Raw genomic sequence first — 21,458 nt, forward strand, 5'->3', positions numbered from 1 at the left:
ACTAAACTTATGTCAAACCGTTTTAAACGTTCAGGCTACGCTTTCTCAAGCCAACATAAAGTTTGTCTTCAAACTTTACTATCTAGTTATTATTATTATGTTGGCTTGAGAAAGCCAACATACTGTTGTTGCACTTAAACTTATTATTATGTTGGCTTGAGAAAGCCAACATACTGTTGTTGCACTTAAACTTATTATTATTATTATTCTTTTTCTGAGACTAAAATTTCTAACTCTAACTCGTCCTAGAGCTTTCAAGCTACAGCCATCAAACTTTGGACAGACCTTCGGTCTGATCTGACTCGAGTTGCTATATCTTTTCTAACTGATGGGACCTTCCGATTTCCTAAACGGGGCGCTGAAACACCCCAAAATTTCCATTGACTTAACATTGAGACAAACTTTGACGGGTCATAGCTGCGAGTGAGAAACTTGTAGAAACTTTTGGCTTACCACATTTAAGGAGGCTGACAGGCTGTGTAAGAACATACCTCACAATGGGGTGTAAGCTGTACTGCTGGGGTGTAAGAGGCCCCCAAAATTTCCCATTGACTTATAATGGGGCAGGAAACATGCCCATAAAAGGGAATAAAAGCGTCCCAGATGGAATATCTTCACTTTAGAGTGTCTTAGAGACATGGGGGTGGGCTCATTTTACTCAAGCATCCAATCAGTCTCTTAGGATCACCCCAGAGCTATTAAGCCACGCCCCTAGCAACAATTTTGGGTACCCTAGCAACACCTCCCATAGACTACCATTATAAAAAGCCCAGATGGATATCTTTGCACCAGAGTGTGATAGAGACATAGGGGTGGGCTCATTTTACTCAGGCATCCAATCAGTCTCTTAGGATTCTTATTGAGGTATTAAGCCACGCCCCTAGCAACAAAATATGAAGACCCTAGCAACGGAATAAACAAAGCCTTATATCTCCGCTTCAGAACATCGTAGAGACACGGGGGTTGGACCGTTTTACTTGTGGCTTGAAGTGTGATCATTATGGGATGCCAATTTTCTCCCTAGCAACCAAACTTAGTACCCTAGCAACGGAAAAAACAAAGCCTTATATCTCTGCATCAGAACATTGTAGAGACACGGGGGTTGGACCGTTTTACTTGTGGCTTGAAGTGTGATCATTATGGGATGCCAATTTTCTCCCTAGCAACCAAACTTACTACCCTAGTAACGGAATAAACAAAGCCTTATATCTCCGCATCAAAACATTGTAGAGACACAGGGGTTGGACCGTTTTACTTGTGGCTTGAAGGGTGATCATTATGGGATGCCAATTTTCTCCCTAGCAACCAAACTTAGTACCCTAGCAACGCAATAAATGTTAGCTTCATGCTAGCTTCATGCTAATCATGCTAACATCATTCTAGCTTCATGCTAATCATGCTAACTTCATGCTAGCTTCATGCTAATCATGCTAACTTCATGCTAGCTTCATGCTAATCATGCTAACATCATGCTAGCTTCATGCTAATCATGCTACCATCATGCTAGCTTCATGCTAATCATGCTAGCATCATGCTAGCTTCATGCTTATCATGCTAACATCATGCTAGCTTCATGCTAATCATGCTAGCATCATGCTAGCTTCATGCTAATCATGCTAGCATCATGCTAGCTTCATGCTAATCATGCTAGCATCATGCTAGCTTCATGCTAATCATGCTAGCATCATGCTAGCTTCATGCTAATCATGCTAGCATCATGCTAGCTTCATGCTAATCATGCTAGCTTCATGCTAATCATGCTAGCATCATGCTAGCTTCATGCTAATCATGCTAGCATCATGCTAGCTTCATGCTAATCATGCTAGCATCATGCTAGCTTCATGCTAATCATGCTAGCTTCATGCTAATCATGCTAACATCATGCTAGCTTCATGCTAATCAGGCTAACATCATGCTAGCTTCATGCTAATCATGCTAACATCATGCTAGCTTCATGCTAATCATGCTAGCATCATGCTAGCTTCATGCTAATCATGCTAGCATCATGCTAGCTTCATGCTAATCATGCTAGCATCATGCTAGCTTCATGGTAGCATCATGCTAGCTTCATGCTAATCATGCTAGCTTCATGCTAGCTTCATGCTAATCATGTTAGCATCATGCTAGCTTCATGCTAATCATGCTAGCTTCATGCTAATCATGCTGACATCATGCTAGCTTCATGCTAATCATGCTAACATCAAGCTAGCTTCATGCTAATCATGCTAGCATCATGCTAGCTTCATGTTAATTATTCTATCATCATGCTAGCTTCATGCTAATCATGCTAGCATCATGCTAGCTTCATGCTAATCATGCTAGCATCAAGCTAGCTTCATGCTAATCATGCTAGCATCATGATAGCTTCATGCTAATCATGCTAACATCATGCTAGCTTCATGCTAATCATGCTAACATCATGCTAGCTTCATGCTAATCATGCTAGCATCATGTTAGCTTCATGTTAATCATGCTAGCATCATGCTAGCTTCATGCTAATCATGCTAGCATCATGCTAGCTTCATGCTAATCATGCTAGCATCATGCTAGCTTCATGCTAATCATGCTAGCTTCATGCTAATCATGCTAGCATCAAGCTAGCTTCATGCTAATCATGCTAGCATCAAGCTAGCTTCATGCTAATCATGCTAGCATCATGCTAGCTTCTGGCTAATCATGCTAGCATCATGCTAGCTTCATGCTAATCATGCTAACATCATGCTAGCTTCATGGTAAATCATGCTACCTTCATACTTAAACATACTAACAGCCAGATAGCCTACTAAACTAAACTTATGTCAAACCGTTTTAAACGTTCAGGCTACGCTTTCTCAAGCCAACATAAAGTTTGTCTTCAAACTTTACTATCTAGTTATTCTTTTTCTTCTGAGACTAAAATTTCTAACTCTAACTCGTCCTAGAGCTTTCAAGCTACAGCCATCAAACTTTGGAAGACTTTCGGTCTGATCTGACGAGGTGTGCTATATCTTTTCTAACTGATGGGACCTTCCAAATTCCTAAACGGGGCGCTGAAACACCCCAAAATTTCCATTGACTTAACATTGAGACAAACTTTGACGGGTCAAAGCTGTGAGTGAGAAACTTGTAGAAACTTGTGGCTTACCACATTTAAGGAGGCTGACAGGCTGTGTAAGAACATACTTCACAATGGGGTGTAAGCTGTACCCCTGGGGTGTAAGAGGCCCCCAAATTTTCCCATTGACTTATAATGGGGCAGGAAACATGCCCATAAAAGGGAAAAAAAGCGTCCCAGATGGAATATCTTCACTTTAGAGTGTCTTAGAGACATGGGGGTGGGCTCGTTTTACTCAAGCATCCAATCAGTCTCTTAGGATCACCCCAGAGATATTAAGCCACGCCCCTAGCAACAATTTTGGGTACCCTAGCAACATCTCCCATAGACTACCATTATAAAAAGCCCAGATGGATATCTTTGCACCAGAGTGTCATAGAGACATAGGGGTGGGCTCATTTTACTCAGGCATCCAATCAGTCTCTTAGGATTCTTATTGAGGTATTAAGCCACGCCCCTAGCAACAAAATATGAAGACCCTAGCAACATAATAAACAAAGCCTTATATCTCTGGATCTGAACATCGTAGAGACACAGGGGTTGGACCGTTTTTCTTGTGGCTTGAAGTGTAATCATTATGGGATGCCAATTTTTTCCCTAGCAACCAAACTTAGTACCCTAGCAACGGAATAAACAAAGCCTTATATCTCCGCTTCAGAACATCATAGAGACACGGGGGTTGGACCGTTTTACTTGTGGCTTGAAGTGTGATCATTATGGGATGCCAATTTTCTCCCTAGCAACCAAACTTAGTACCCTAGCAACGGAATAAACAAAGCCTTATATCTCCGCATCAGAACATTGTAGAGACACGGGGGTTGGACCGTTTAACTTGTGGCTTGAAGGGTGATCATTATGGGATGCCAATTTTCTCCCTAGCAACCAAACTTAGTACCCTAGCAACGCAATAAATGTTAGCTTCATGCTAGCTTCTTGCTAATCATGCTAGCTTCATGCTAGCTTCATGCTAATCATGCTAACATCATGCTAGCTTCATGCTAATCATGCTAACTTCATGCTAGCTTCATGCTAATCATGCTAACTTCATGCTAGCTTCATGCTAATCATGCTAACATCATGCTAGCTTCATGCTAATCATGCTAGCATCATGCTAGCTTCATGCTAATCATACTAGCATCATGCTAGCTTCATGCTAACTTCATGCTAATCATGCTAGCTTCATGCTAGCTTCATGCTAATCATGCTAGCATCATGCTAGCTTCATGCTAATCATGCTAGCATCATGCTAGCTTCATGCTAATCATGCTAGCATCATGCTAGCTTCATGCTAATCATGCTAGCATCATGCTAGCTTCATGCTAATCATGCTAGCATCATGCTAGCTTCATTCAAATCATGCTAGCATCATGCTAGCTTCATGCTAATCATGCTAGCATCATGCTAGCTTCATGCTAATCATGCTAGCATCATGCTAGCTTCATGCTAATTATGCTATTATCATGCTAGCTTCATGCTAATCATGCTAGCATCATGCTAGCTTCATGCTAATCATGCTAACATCATGTTAGCATCATACTAGCTTCATGCTAATCATGCTAGCTTCATACTAATCATGCTAGCATCATGCTAGCTTCATGCTAATCATGCTAGCATCATGCTAGCTTCATGCTTATCATGCTAGCTTCATGCTAATCATGCTAGCATCAAGCTAGCTTCATTCTAATCATGCTAGCATCATGCTAGCTTCATGCTAATCATGCTAACATCATGCTAGCTTCATGGTAAATCATGCTACCTTCATACTTAAACATACTAACAGCCAGATAGCCTACTAAACTAAACTTATGTCAAACCGTTTTAAACGTTCAGGCTACGCTTTCTCAAGCCAACATAAAGTTTGTCTTCAAACTTTACTATCTAGTTATATTTTATTCTTACATCTGCACGTTTTTTCGGCACCTAACTCGTCCCGCACGCTTTGCCCTAGACCCATGAAAGAGGTCTCAAATCGACCGGCTTATTGAGGAGAGGGGTGCTATGACTTTTATAAGTGATCGGGTGCAGGATTTCCGAAAGGGGGGCGAAAAACCACCCGAAAAATCTCATTGACTTAACATTGCGCCCAAATTTGACGAGTCATAGCTCTGCTTGAGGATTTTGTAGAAACATGTGGGTTACAACATTTGGAGAGGGTGGTAGGCTCTGTAAGAACATACATCACATTGGGGTGTAAGTTGTACCCCTGGGGTGTAAGAGGCACCCAAAAGTGCCCTAATGAAAAGTCAATGGGGGAAAATCCCATAGACTTAACATTGCAAAAACTTTGACGGGTAATAGGTCAGAGCGTGGATTTCGTAGAAACATGTGGGTTACTAAATTTGAAGAGGGTGCTAGACTCTGTCAGGACGTACCCCACAATGGGGTGTAAGGTTACCCTAGCAACCATTTTGGGCACCCTAGCAACCTATCCCATAGACTGCCATTATAAAATTCCCAGATGGATATCTTTGCACCACAGTGTCATAGAGACATGGGGGTGGGCTCATTTTACTCAGGCATCCAATCAGTATCTTAGGTTCCTTAAAGACTTACCAAGCCACGCCCCTAGCAACCAAATTTGAGCACCCTAGCAACCGAATAAGAAAAGCCTTATATCTCCGCACCAGAACATTGTAGAGACATGGGGGTTGGACCGTTTTACTTGTGACTTGGAGTGTAATCACTGGCCACATCATTGGCCACTCCCAAGCCACGCCCCTAGCAACCAAATACAGTACCCTAGCAACAGAGTAAACAAAGCCGTATATCTCCGCATCAGAACATCGTAGAGACACGGGGGTTGGACCGTTTGACTCGTGACTCGGAGTGTAATCATTATGGGATGCCAATTTTTTCCCTAGCAACCAAATACAGTACCCTAGCAACAGAGTAAACAAAGCCTTATATCTCCGCATCAGAACATCATAGAGACACGGGGGTTGGACCGTTTGACTCGTGACTCGGAGTGAAATCATTATGGGATGCCATTTTTTTCCCTAGCAACCAAATACAGTACCCTAGCAACAGAGTAAACAAAGCCTTATATCGCCGCACCAGAACATCGTAGAGACACGGGGGTTGGACCGTTTGACTCGTGACTCAGAGTGTAATCATTATGGGATGCCATTTTTTTCCCTAGCAACCAAATACAGTACCCTAGCAACAGAGTAAACAAAGCCTTATATCTCCGCACCAGAACATCATAGAGAGTAGAGACACGGGGGTTTGACTCGTGACTCAGAGTGTAATCATTATGGGATGCCAATTTTTTCCCTAGCAACCAAATACAGTACCCTAGCAACAGAGTAAACAAAGCCTTATATCTCCGCATCAGAACATCGTAGAGACATGGGGGTTGGACCGTTTGACTCGTGACTCGGAGTGTAATCATTATGGGATGCCATTTTTTTCCCTAGCAACCAAATACAGTAACCTAGCAACTGAGTAAACAAAGCCTTATATCTCCGCATCAGAACATCATAGAGACACGGGGGTTGGACCGTTTGACTCGTGACTCGGAGTGAAATCATTATGGGATGCCAATTTTTCCCTAGCAGCCAAAAACAGTACCCTAGCAACAGAGTAAACAAAGCCTTATATCTCCGCATCAGAACATCGTAGAGACACGGGGGTTGGACCATTTTACTTTTGGGTTGGAGTATAATCATATATTGTCCCGTGAATTTTGCCACGGCAAGCACCACTTCACATTTTCTTCAGGAAATGTACCTATCTAGTTATTATATCTTATTATTCTTATGTCTGCACACTTTTTCGGCGCGTAACTCGTCCCACACGGTTTGTCGTAGACACACGAAAGAGGGCTCAAATTGACCGGATTATTGAGGAGAGGTGTGCTATGACTTTTATAAGAGATCGGGTGCAGGATTTCCGAAAGGGGGGCGAAAAACCACCCGAAAAATCCCATTGACTTAACATTGGGCCGAACTTTGACGGGTCATAGCTCCGCTCGAGGATTTGGTAGAAACATGTGGGTTATAACATTTGAAGAGGGTGGTAGGCTCTGTAAGAACATACATCACAATGGGGTGTAAGCTGTACCCCTGGGGTGTAAGAGGCACCCGAAATTTCCCATTGACTTATAATGGGGCAGGGAACACGCCCATATAAGGGAATAAAATCGTTCCAGATGGGAAATCTTTGCTTTATAGTGTCGTATAGATAAGTGGGTGGGCTCATTTTACTCGGGCATCCAATCAGTCTCTCAGGATCATCTTAGAGCTATTAAGCCACGCCCCTAGCAACCACTTTTGAGCACCCTAGCAACATCTCCCATAGACTGCCATTATAAAATGCCCAGATGGATATCTTTGCAGCACAGTGTCATAGAGACATGGGGGTGGGCTCATTTTACTCAGGCATCCAATCAGTCTCTCAGGATCCTTACATAGTTATTAAGCCACGCCCATAGCAACCACTTTTGAGCACCCTAGCAACATAAAATTCAAACAGTTATATCTCGGCATCAGAACATCGTAGAGAAACTGGGGTTGGACCGTTTTACTTGTGACTCGGAGTATAATAACTAGCCACATCATTGGCCACTCCCAAGCCACGCCCATAGCAACTAAATTTGAGCACCTTAGCAACAGAATTACCAAAGCCTTATATCTTCGCATCAGAAGATCGTAGAGACACGGGGGTTGGACCATTTTACTTGTGACTCGGAGTGTAATAACTAGCCACATCATTGGCCACTCCCAAGCCACGCCCCTAGCAACTAAATTTGAGCACCCTAGCAACAGAATAAACAAAGCCTTATATCTTCGCATCAGAACATCGTAGAGACACGGGGGTTGGACCGTTTGACTCGTGACTCGGAGTGTAATAACTAGCCACATCATTGGCCACTCCCAGGCCACGCCCCTAGCAACCAATAATGACCAGCCTAGCAACCGAATAAACAAAGCTTTATATCTCCTCATCAGAACATTGTAGAGACACAGGGGTTGGACCATTTGAGTCGTGACTCGAAGGGTAATCACTAGTGGATGCCAAGAGGTGTTAAGCCACGCCCCTAGCAACCAAATATGAACACCCTAGCAACAGAATAAATAAACCTTTATATCTCCTCATCAGAACATCGTAGAGACACGGGGAATGGATCGTTTGACTCGTGACTCGGAGTGGATGCCATTTTTTCCCTAGCAACCAAATACAGTACCCTAGCAACAGAGTAAACAAAGCCTTATAACTCCGCATCAGAACATCGTAGAGACACGGGGGTTGGACTGTTTGACTCGTGACTCGGAGGGTAATCACTTGTGGATGCAATTTTTCCCTAGCAACCAAATACAGTACCCTAGCAACAGAGTAAACAAAGCCTTATATCTCCTCATCAGAACATCGTAGAGACACGGAGGTTGGACCGTTTGACTCGTGACTCGGAGGGTAATCAATAGTGGATGCCATTTTTTCCCCTAGCAACCAAATACAGTACCCTAGCAACAGAGTAAACAAAGCCTTATATCTCTGCATCAGAACATCATACAGACACGAGGGTTGGATCATTTTACTTTTAGCTTGGAGTATAATCATATATGGTCACCAGAATTTGCCACGGCAAGCACCACTTCACATTTTCTTCAGGAAATGTACCTATCTAGTTGTTTCATGTAATTCTAAAAAACTTCCTGCTTGCCATGAATGTAATGAATTATGAAACAAATGTTATAAACAATATGCTTACATTAAAGTGTGCTTTTAAGTATGTGCAATGCTTTTGAGTTGGTGAAACTGTCCATGTTAAGGAGGATCAGCACCTAAGACATTTTAAGATCCTTTGTGAATAGGTCTTAGTGAGTTAGGAGTCCTCTCGACTTCTTTTAAGCTGTCCCAGACTTAGGTGCTACTTTTAGGGCTAAAATGCTTTGTGAATTACTCTTAGTGAAAAAAATTAGGAGTCCTAAATTTAGGAGTGACACGCCTATTATTTTTAGGAGTTGCTTCTAAATTCGCCAGTTAGGAGCTACTTTTAGCCTTAAAATTCTTTGTCAATACGGCCCCAGATAGTTAAAAGTAATTTTAATCTTTAAAACGGCATCTAGAGGCAGAGGACGCTAATTCTGTCATCTCAGTTTCACTTTTTTCCCCACACGTTCACTCACTGTATGATTTAAAAAATATGATTTACAAATATGATTTGGTAAAGGTACCTTTTACAGCATGTCGCGGTGTTGCGTGATAGTGTTATGCAAAGCCTCAACATTATATCAGGGAGATAAGTCAGTAAATTTGAGTGAAATCACAGGCTTTGCTTATCCCGTGCGAACCGGCCACACGAAACTCAGACGTAGGGAGGTAATTTCTAAATCACACAGGGTCCCCAGGTAATACTAATCCCGTGCGAATAGTACATTAAAGTGATTATCAATTTATGTATTAGTACATTATTATTCATGTACTGTTGTTGTAAAGTGTTACCATGTTTCTTATGTAAAAAATAACATGCTAACATTAAAATAGACATCAGAGAATATTAGAATATTATAAAATTCAAACTGCACCCTGCAGTGATAGAAATCAGAATTTTTTTTGTAAATTACCAACCTTGGGCTGCCACTTGCATCCGTCTCATTCTCAGCTGCAATTTTAACTCATCTGAGAGTAAGGGTAAAAGACAATGTAAATGCAGACAATGTAAAAAGATTTAGAGAAGTAAAAAAAACTATAATGTGAAAATATACACGTTGTTTCTGTTTAAGTTTTTTAAATCTAAATGAATCAGTACAAATTCAATTAAAATATCTATAGTGCTTTTTTAAAGTTTTGCATTGTTACAAAGCAGCTTTACAGTAAATTATATTAGTACAGGCAGTATAGACAAATAGAAAAGGGGCACATGCCGTTATTGCTAAATAATGCAGAATGCAGTATACCAACTCTAAAAATGATTGTCTCTTTGCAATTGTATATATTCAGATAACAGTTATATTCATGAAAAAAATCTTTGTCTGCAAGAAACTTGTAAGGCATACTAAATAAGTGTTTATTTTGTTAGCTTTTATTTTAGTTTTAGTCATGGTCCTGTGTCAAATGTGCTTGTTACATTAGTTTAAGTCATATATTGCCCACCATAGCCAAATTTTTATTAGTCAAGATTTAGTTTTAGATTGTAGTCTAGTTTTATGCAAAGTTGTAGTCAATTAAAACTGTTGATATTTTTAGCAATTATATTATTTTTAAAAACGTGGGTATGTTTTCAACATTATTTAATCACAGCTACAACTTTCAGAAACCAAGGCACATGACAGGCAGACTGTTGTTGGAAAACAATACTGAAGTAATAAAAATGTGTATATTGAAACATTTGCATATTAAGTCTTTCCACCTATATTTTATAAACTTTACACCATATGCTTTTGAAAATATAATTACAAACTACTGATCCATTACTGTATTGGTTGTGAACAACCCTAATCATTTTGAAAACTAGAACACTTAAAGTTTGAACCATTAGGTGTGTGGCAATAGTGTCTCATGATGTGGCTATTTGGAAAGAATCTTAGCGATTCCCTCTGTGTGTCGTTCCCTTCCAGAAGTGCTCTTTAAGGGATTCAATACACTGTTTGAAATTTGCACACAGACAGTCACAATTACTTAGCTACACAATTACTTAACACCCACTGTGAAACATGTTTACGCAGTAAATAGTGATTCAGTGGTTCTGCCCTAATGCCACAAAGTTTCATCTTTTCATTCTTTCACTCCAGAAAAGGTAAACACTTACCGACTTGTCTCCTGATCTGATTAACATGTTCTCCCAGTGACTTGGCTTCAGCAAACCTACAAAGATGAAACAGGCAGGGTGTTACAATTTATATTTTTTAATATAATCTGAAAAGCAGTAATGCAATAGATTTGATTGATTTACTAAAGTTAAAAATAAGGATACAGAAAATGGTAAAAAAAATATCTTAAGTCACACTGTAACAAATTTCTGTAGTTTTTATCTGAAGAAGGTATAGTTGCTCATTAAAGTTACGCCTCAGTCTTTTTATTTTTTAGGGTAGACCGCACGAGAGAGGTGGAGATCAAAGAACATTCACAATAACTGGTAAGTGTTTGCATATTATTACAAAAAACACATTAAATTTCTGATTAACCTATGATTAATTGCTAGTGGTATAAGTTTGACATTAAAAAGACTGAATGAATGCAGAACACTGAGCAGAGTTCTAATGTCCTCGCATAGGGATAGTTCACCCAAAAATGAAAATTCTGTCATCGTTTTCTCACTCTCATGTTGTTACAAACCTATATACATTTCTTTGTTCTGATTACCACAAAGGGAGATATTTTGAGAAATGTTTGTATACAACACGTTCATGGACCCCATATACTTCCAAGGTATTATTTTTTCTTACTATGGAAATGAATAGGGTCCACGAACGGCTTGGTTACAAACATTTCTCAAAATATCTTCCTTTGTGTTCATCAGAACAAAGAAATTTATGCGGGTTTGTTACAACATGAGAGTGAGTAAACGATGACAGGATTTTCATTTTTGGGTGAACTATCCCTTTAAAGATTGCAAAGTATGCGTCCTATGTGTATATCAAGTCCTTTGCAGATTCAGGAGCCACACAACAAATGAATAAAGGTATCCTCAATCCATTCTCTTAGTGCAGAGGTCTGCAACCTTCACCTTTAAAAGAGCCATTTTGCCCAATTCTGACCGAAAAAATTCCTGAGAGACACAAAACTTATTTGATCCCTAATAAAAAGATAACATGGCATATACGTTTTATATCCATATGCTATTTATTGTTATTATTATTATTATGTATAGTAGAAAAAAACGTGCACGTTTAATGTTACTTTTAAACAAAATATATATTGCAGGGTCCTTCCCTTTTTTGTGGAAAATAAAAGAAACAGCAGCCCACTAAAAATTATAAAACATATCGGAGGGGTTACTTGACTGTAAACTTGTTCCCTGAAAAAGCGGAACGAGATGCTGCGCTGCTAAGCGCTATGGGGAAACGTCTTTATCGTTGACCAGCTGAATATAGTGTGCAAACACGTCAATGAAATTGACCCGGAGGTATATAGCCTCGGTTGATGACGACATCACAGCGCACCCGATGCGAGGCTATAAAATAGATGAGCAACAGCTGTGTCATCAGATCTTTTGTTTGAAGACCAGTCCTGGGACATCTACTGTACGGCAAGACAGCGCAGCATCTCGTTCCGCTTTTTCAGGGAACAAGGTTACAGTCAAGTAACCCCTCCGTTCCCTATCAAAAGCTTTACTCGATGCTGCGCTGCTAAGCGCTATGGGGAACGACAATACCCACGCTGCCGTGCTTGGAGATGTCTGGACCCCTTACGGATGTGTAAGTGTGTGCACAAGGACCGCAAAGAAATCTCAGACATAAACAACCAAGCTAAAAATAGTGGATGTGTGCGGAAAGGATGCTCCTGCCGCCTCACAAACATCTATAAGAAGGCACCCTTTCCTAATAAATAGCAGTGGGGAATACCCCTTTATGGAAAAATGGTTTAGACAGCAGCTTGAGATGTTGACTCGAGGACATGAGACCCTGGAGTGACATGAGCATCCAAGCTATAAAATCTTATGAATGTATGCGGAGAGGACCAGCCCGCCGCATCACAAACGCTCTGTAAGGAGGCACCCCTTACTAAAAGTAGCAGTGGGGGATACCCCTTTTATGGACAAATGGCATAGACATCAGCTTGAGATGTTGACTCGAGGACAGGAGATCCTGGAGTGACATGAGCATCCAAGCTATAAAATCTTATGAATGTATGCGGAGAGGACCAGCCTGCCGCATCACAAACGCTCTGCAAGGAGGCCCCTTTTACTAAAGCAGTAGAAGAGGCTACTCCCCTGGTGGAGTGAGCTCTCAGACCTGCTGGCGAGACTTGACAGCGCGCCTCAAAGGCAAGAGCAATGGCATCCCTAACCCAAATGTGATATGGACTGCCTGGTGGCCGCAGGACCTCTGTTGCGGCCCCCAAAACAGACAAACAACTGCTCTGACTTACGCCACTGGCTAGTGCAGTGGACATAAGTCTGAAGAGCACGGACTGGACACAATCTGTGGTATAACTCCTGCTCCGGCGTGGTGAACGGTGGAGGGCAGAAAGTCTCAAGAATGACCGGATGTGCCGTCGAAAAGGGAACCTTACGCAGGTAATCAAGATAAGGATGTAAAATCAACTTCACCATTCCTGGGGCAAAATCTAGACAGGATGGCGAGATCGCCAGAGCCTGCATATCCCCAATTCTTTTTAAAGAAGTTATCGCCATTAGAACAACCATCTTTAGCGTCAGAAGTCTATCAGACGCTGACTCTAGAGGTTCAAAAGGAGGTCTGAACCAGACCCTCAAGGACTATAGCTAGGTCCCACGAAGGAATCTTAGTTCTTGCTGTAGGCCTCAATCGTTGGATGCCTCCCGAGCGGCGCCCCGTCCACCAAAGCGTGGCAAGCCGAAAAAGCGGCCACATAAAACCTGAGAGTGGATGGGCATAAGCTGCTGACAGCTTTTCCTGCAGAAAACTCAGAACTGTAGCAAACTGGCAGTTAACAGGATCTGCATTATGTGTCATGCACCATGCTTCAAAGACACCCTATTTAAAGGCATAATTCTTTCTAGTGGAAGGAGCCCTAGCACTCAAAATAGTGTCAGTAACATCAGGCGACAAACCTGTGTCCCTCAGTTGGTACCCTTTGGAGCCAAACATGGAGATTCCACAGGTCGGGCCTGAGATGCATTATCATGAGACAGAACGCCCCTCCTCTCCGGACTTGCCCATGGCGAGCCGTTGAGGAGAGATATTATCTCTAAAAAACCATACTCTGTTCAGCCAACGCGGTGCTATCAGAAAGAGGCAAGAGCCTTGCTGGCGAACTCTGGCTAGGACCTGCGGGAGCAGCGCCACTGGAGGAAACGCATAAAGGCGTTTGTCCGGCCATGTGTGCGCCATTGCGTCCAGACCCAGGGGGGCTGGGGAACTCAGAGAGAAGTAAAGGAGACATTGCGCTATCTGAAAAGAGGCCAAGAGGTCCACTTTCTCTCTGTAAAATCAGGTCCATATCTGAGACACTATGTCTGGGTGGGGTTTCCAATCCCCAGTCGATAATGTCTGCCTGGACAGTAAATCTGCTCCTACATATAGGTTTTCTGGGATGTACACTGTTCTGAGTGACAGGAACTTGTCCTGAGCCCAGAGAAAAATCTGCCTCGCTATCTTGTTCAGATTGCGCGAGCGCCGACCTCCCTGGTGACTTAAGTATGAGATTGTCGCTGTGTTGTCCACCCGCACTAGGACATGACAGCTTCTCATTTGGCGGAGAAAATATTTCAGGGCCAGAAATACAGCCGTCAGCTCTAGGCAATTGATGTGCCAACTGAGCTGATGACCCTCCCATTCCCCTTGAGCTGGACGACCATCTAAGGTCGCACCCCAGCCCGTCAGGGAGGCGTCTGTCATTAGCAGTTTGCGATGACAAGTCGCTCATAGCGTGGGACCCAAGGCAACAAACCGGGGTCTTATCCACATAGTTAGTGTATGAAGCCTGTGGCGCATCACTTTAATCAGCCTTTGAGGGTTGGCCCTTGGATGAAACCCTCCGGCTCTGAAACGGCGTCATATGCAACAGCCCCAAAGGAATCACCGTGGATGCTGATGCCATAAACCCTAATATCCTCTGATATTATTTCACAGTGAGATCCTGGCCTAGCCTGACTCTGCTCAGGGTATGCTGAATGGCCTCGATTCGTGCGGGAGACAAATGTGCCCGCATCGTAATCGAATCCCAGACTATCCCTAAATAAGTCATTCTCTGGGCATGAGAAAGAACGCTTTTCTTGGCGTTGAGTCTCAACCCTAGAAAAAGTAGATGTGCTAACACAATGTTTTTGTGTTGGAGCGCCACCTATCGCGATTTTGCTAGTATTAGCCAATCATCCATGTAATTTAAAATGCGGATGCCCCGGAGTCTCAATGGAGCCAGTGCTGCATCCATACATTTTGTGTGTGTGCGGGGTGATAAAGCTAGGCAGACTGTAAGAACCAGGAAGTATCTGCTGTAAAAGCCTGACCTTCTCTCTGGAAGGGGAACATGTTCTATGGCCCCTTTCATCAGTAGAGTTTGTATTTCTTGCAACAGTACGTGCGTTCGTTCCGGTCTCACGGAAGTGAATATCACGCCATTGAAGTGCGGAGGACGACAAATAAATTGGATTATGTATCCTAAGTGTACTGTGCTTATTACCCAAGCAGAAACGGCTGGCAGGAGTTTCCACGCTGCCAGACTCTCTGATAATGGTATTAATTTTATTATTTCCTCTTAGGGGAATGCTAAAAACCCTGCACGGGGGGCCTTTAACATTGAAGACAGAGGGCCTTTAACATTATGCTGGAAACCTTATCTCTCGCGTGCGTCTCTTCCACCTGTGGCATTTCGGTATATCCGCGCGTCTTTGTACCCACGATAGTCGTAAATTGACGCCGTGGGCATGAAGCACGCAATGAGTATGGTCTTTCCCATGATTTATTTAATTCACCATGGAGATCCTCAAAGAAAGAGAGAGGCTCATGTTTCGTCCTCTCCCTTTGTCACTATAGAAACCTATCCGCTAGTTTGCTTTGTTTGGGGTTCTCTGGCTCGCGAGGCCAATCAATTTGCAACCTGGCGCGTGTTACCACCTCGAGAAGCTCCTCGACCGACTTTCATCGCGCGAGAAACGCTCGGAGGCTGGTTTGCAGAACCGAGAGAGATATCATCAACGTCATTATTATAATACCCCCACATAACCCGAAGAAACACCGGAGTGCGCTTCGGAATCACGCGAAGAAATATAACTTAATTTAAGGTTGCGGTCAGAAATAATCACGGCGAGCACGAATCATTATATTGTGAATGATTCACAATGCTCGCACTCATCAGACTGTACAAAGCCATGACCGCATGCTCCTCCCCCAAACACACAAAACAGTTAAGTGTGTGTGTCCTCCTTCGCCATAAAGCGAAAACAAACACGACTTAGACTGCTCGTGACTCTTCTTACTCATATTTTCCTTTTAAGTTAAACTCCTTTAAAATCGGAAAGAGAGAAAGTCTGCACTCTATCTTGTTGGAATCTAACTCCTAACAAAGATCTCAAGTGAAGTTCAAAAGGTAAGAGAGAGATTTGCATTTCAGTGTAGCACACACTCATTCAGTAGTTGGTCTGAAAATAAAAAGACCTGATGACACAGCTGTTGCTCATCTATTTTATAGCCTCGCATCGGGTGCGCTGTGATGTCGTCATCAACCGAGGCTATATACCTCCGGGTCAATTTCATTGACGTGTTTGCACACTATATTCAGCTGGTCAACGATAAAGACGTTTCCCCATAGCGCTTAGCAGCGCAGCATCGAGTAAAGCTTTTGATAGGGAACTGCTGTTTATTAGAAAGAACATACATAAAAATTGTCCAGTTTATGGTTAATTATTATTTAAGTTAATTTCATTGTCCAGTCTTCAACTGGAAATTTTGGTGAGCTTGTGCAAATTGTAGCCTCTTTTTCCTGTTTGTAGTGGAGATGAGTGGTACCCGGCGGGGTCTTCTGCTGTTGTAGCCCATCTGCTTAAAGGTTTTGCGTGTTGTGGCTTCACAAATGCTTTGCTGCATACCTCGGTTGTAACGAGTGGTTATTTAATTCAAAGTTGCTCTTCTATCAGCTTGAATCAGTCCGCCCATTCTCCTCTGACATCAACAAGGCATTTTTGTCCACAGGACTCCCGCATACTGGATGTTTTAACCTTTTCACACCATTCTTTGTAAACCCTAGAAATGGTTGTGTGTGAAAATCCCAGTAACTGAGCAGACTGTGAAATACTCAGATCGGCCCGTCTGGCACCAACAACCATGCCACGCTCAAAATTGCTTAAATCACATTTCTTTCCCACTCTGACATTCAGTTTTGAGTTCAGGAGATTGTCTTGACCACGGTGAGTGTATGACATTTTGGGTGTACTATTCCTTTAAGAACTCAATGAGAACTTGCTTTCTCAAGTTGGGTTTGAGAATAAATTGGGTTTGAGTGCAAATGTCATAAAAAACGATACACTGTAAAAAATAAATTGTTGGCTCAATGAATTATTTTTTAGTAACTAGTTCCACAGAAATTTTACGTTCACTCAATTTCTGTCTCCAAAGTGTTACCTGGATTGATGTTTTTTAGTTGGCCCAAACTTGACTCAAATATAAAAAAGTATGTTGGCTCAATTAGCTTTATAGTTCATTCAACTAAAATGTTTTAATCAGTTTAATCTTTAAAAACTTACAGCAAATACTCTGTCAATTAAAATTTAAGTATTCACTCAATGTTTTATGTGTTACTTCAATTAATATTTATTATTTGGGATTTTTTTAATAACATTTTAAAATTATTTATCAAATAATTTATGCTGGTGTTGTTAACAAAATAATTAACTTCAGTCACATGAAAACAAAGCTTTTTATTCACTTATTCACTTATCATACAGACTGAACATACAGAATTAAGTCTTCTCTAAATAGAAGGCATAAAACAGTCCAAAAGCACTCCAAAGTCAGAACATCTCCAGGGCCATTTAGGAGACTTTCTTCAGCCCTCTGGTCTGCCTCTCCACATGATCACCGCTCTGGTTTGATAAACAGAGGAATATAAACACACACACATACATAAATAACATGTTTAATATAATAAAGCTTGATTGTGAAATACTTTATTCCCTAAAATAACGTTAACGTTAGGCCAAATTTCCCTCAGACATCACACATAATTAAACACTATTGGGCGGTTTTCTCGGACAGGGCTTATCACTGACTAAAATAACTGACATCACTTAACATATGAGTAACGTACTATTGTTTTGTCTCAAAATGCAAGCCAGTATTGTATTTTATAAGGTTTGTTTGTAAAAATGTCAGAATTATAATAAAGACAGAGTTCTAAACCCTGTCCGGTAAACCACCTATATCCAGGCTATCTTTACTAAAATAGCTCCACTTTACTTCGGACACATAACATAACACACTTTTAAATATATCTTTCTACAAAAATATCATTACAAAAACGTCGAGTATTTGCGTCTTTGCCGATTAATATATTCTAAAATTAACATTTAATTACAACCACTTACCTGACGTGAACTTGAGGAAACGGCTGATGACTTGTGTCAAAGAGTATAGAAGCCCAAGAGGCGAAGCTCAATAGAACGCTCAATAGCAACAGTTGCCCCCATGACGTGACGGCGCGGCCGCCATTATGGACTGAAAACTGAAGGAAAACTCCGAAAAATAATTAGAGTCAATGGCACTGAACCAACTTAACATAACAAAAACTTGGCATAACTTATTTTTTTTCTGGTCGTCATATCTAAATACGAAAACAACGTGTTTATGCATGGCCTAATTATCCTTAGGAAAATAGTATTTTGGGACAAAATATTACTATAAAAGTACGATAAGACTACTACAAAAAAAACTATAGCGGCTCTAGGATATTATAGAGGTATTACAGAACATAACATACTTCTGTGATGTTCTAATACCTCTATAATATTTTAAAGCTGTTATAGTATTTCTATAGTAGTCTTATCCTACTTCCCAAATTACTATAGTATTCATATAAGATTACTATACTATTTTGTCCCAAAATACTATAAGATTCCTATAGTACTTTTTCGTAAGGGTATGTCCCCCACTGAATCGGCTTCATTAGCCTACCACTTACGGTTTGCAAAGATACAATTATAAAATTACTGCAAACCTTTAATCTATCAATATTCATGTTCTATTATGCATTTTCCTTGTTATATGAATAACAGAAATTCATGAAATAATATATAGGCAGACACACAGTAATAAGATATTTATTCAAATGTTGATTTTGAAATGAGTGAACATCACCATATATATATGATTTGGAAAAATAAATAAATAAATTATAAATGAACATTTCTTAAGAGTTAATCTTTTACATAGAATATCACAAAAATATTAAAAAAAGTTTTTTCAACATCTTCAGTGAAAGTGCACACAGTGAACGTTTCAATGGCAAGAACAAAAACAATCTGTGAATGTCCTATTACAGGCGGAAATGTTATGTGGTGTAGGAGGAACCCAAGTGCAGACGGTTGGTACTTAACAAAAGACTTTTATTAAAGGACAAAACCAAAAAACAAAGCCCACGAGGGGGCAAAACAACATAAACTGGATACTTAGTGAACACTAAACTAGACAGGACACAGGACTAAACTATAACACTAAACTGGATACACTAAACAATAAACTAGGCAAAACACTTAATATATAACACTAGACTTGACAGCTTAACAAAGTACTCACATGAATTGGAAACAATGCACAAGCACAGGACAACAAACACAAGGGTCTTAAATAGAGGACAACTAATGAGGGCAACAGGTGACAGGAGTTAAACAATGAAGATGAGAACAATCAGGGAGCGGGGTGAAAGAGACAAGACACAGGGAACAAGTGGTCTAGTAAACCAATACCAATCCCCCCCTAAAGGAGCGGCTACCAGACGCTCCCCAGGGGAACACTAGACACGGGACAAGACAGACTGACAGATAGACAAAAACCAAGAAAACATGACAAATATACACAGGGGCAGACAAGAATACACTACAAAGGGGTTGGGGTGACATAACAAAAACAACAAACAAGGGAGGGGGGGCAGAGGCAAAACAGAGTTCATGTGAGGAAGTCCAGGTAGGGTGGAGCTGGGTGGGCAAGGACATGTATACATTTATTTGTTCTCCTCACATTCTTTACTGTAGTACCCTCTCACATTCCTGCCTCATTATGCAGCTCATTATGCAGCTCATTATGCGAACCTTTGTTTGCTAGCTGTCAATCAATCCTTCTCGCATATGGCCACTCTAAACAAAAAGTGTCTTACAATTTCTAAATCAATATATTGGTTTATGTGAATCAGTAGGCAGGATGATTTTCACATAATTTTAAAGAAAAAACTCTAGACTACTAGATTCTGTTTAGGAAAGTCTTGTTAAAACATGTTTAGTATGGGTTTTGTGAACTTATATCAGTGACGTAAAATTTTTGCTTTTTTAAAAACCACGCATAAACCTTTTTCTCTCAAAAATACAAACATGTACATACATGTAGCTCATATAATATTTTAGCCTAGTTTGTGCTGAACACAGTGGTATAAGACACTTGCCATTATTATGTTTTAAAGCAACTGAAAAAAGACCAAATGTAAGAGCATGTCAGAACCTCTGACAGTGTCCCAAAATGGTCGGACCCCAGAGGGTTAACTAAAGAAAGCACCAACAATAAAATAATTGCTAACTACAGTAGTTTGTAATTTGTTATGTCCTGTGTTAATGTTAATATACTGCAATACTGAACCAGCCCGCTAGAGGCTGCAGGAGTAAAATGTTCTGTAGAAATACGGATGAAGAGGAATAAAAGTAAGAGTAATGTTGGAACTGTGTGCGTGATGCTTTCTTCGTTTACAATCCTTACATATTAAGCTCCAAACATTACAAAATTGGCGACGATGTCTGCATCTGTACCCATGCCTGCATTTTTTCTTCCAACGGTCGGAGAACCAACTGTTCCGTTTTCTACATGGAAGAAAATCTTCCAAAACTACTTGCTTGTTATCAGAGCACAGGGTGATGCATGGCCTGATGCCAGAGTTTGTGCTGTTTTATTACATTGTCTCGGTACGGAGGGCCAGAGACTTTTCTACACGCTGCCAAATGGAGGTACGACTTATAATGAAGCCATGGCGGCTCTTGATGCTCATTTCACGCCCAAAGTGAACGTCACTGCTGCACGACATAAATTCAGACAGCGCGCACAGCGCTCGGATGAAACCGTAAGTCAATACATATCGGAGTTACGTCATCTAGCAGAGGATTGTCAGTTTGGAGAAATTGAGGATGAAATGCTACAGGACCAACTCATTGAACGGCCTTTCCTGACTGCGGTGAGAGACAGACTACTACTCGAGTCGGAACTTACATTAGATCGCGCTACTACGTTAGCGCTTCAGGTGGAATCGGCCGTACAAAGTGCAACACTTCTTTCAACTGCTAGTTCGAATCCTGCTCAGGTTCAAGCCATCTCGAGGACAAAATCCAGTTTCAAAAGAGGTAAACAAAGGACTGAAAAAATGTAATCACAATATGGAAAGCCACAGACTTCAAATAAAAGATGCTGTTTTCGCTGTGGATCAAATACTCACTTGGCCAACGCACACACTTGTCCTGCTGCCTCTGCTACATGTCACCACTGTGGAAAGAAAATACATTTTGCTAAGGTATGTAAATCGGCCAGTGTCA

At 41.1% G+C, this 21,458-nt stretch overlaps 1 protein-coding gene across 1 annotated transcript in view; it reads right to left on the bottom strand.

The window, feature by feature from the left end:
- The window catches only part of kif6 (kinesin family member 6), a 677,660-nt gene that overhangs the window by 147,138 nt on the left and 509,064 nt on the right, over nt 1-21,458 (bottom strand). Inside the window, exons 15-16 of the mRNA XM_065274836.2 lie at nt 10,845-10,900; nt 9,665-9,715 (exon numbers count right to left, since the gene is read on the bottom strand). Coding sequence (XP_065130908.2) covers nt 9,665-9,715; nt 10,845-10,900 — 107 coding nt within the window. The remainder of the gene's footprint in view (nt 1-9,664; nt 9,716-10,844; nt 10,901-21,458) is intronic.

Source organism: Paramisgurnus dabryanus, chromosome 17, assembly GCF_030506205.2.
Source record: "Paramisgurnus dabryanus chromosome 17, PD_genome_1.1, whole genome shotgun sequence".
In the NCBI taxonomy this organism is placed as follows: Eukaryota; Metazoa; Chordata; class Actinopteri; order Cypriniformes; family Cobitidae; genus Paramisgurnus; species Paramisgurnus dabryanus.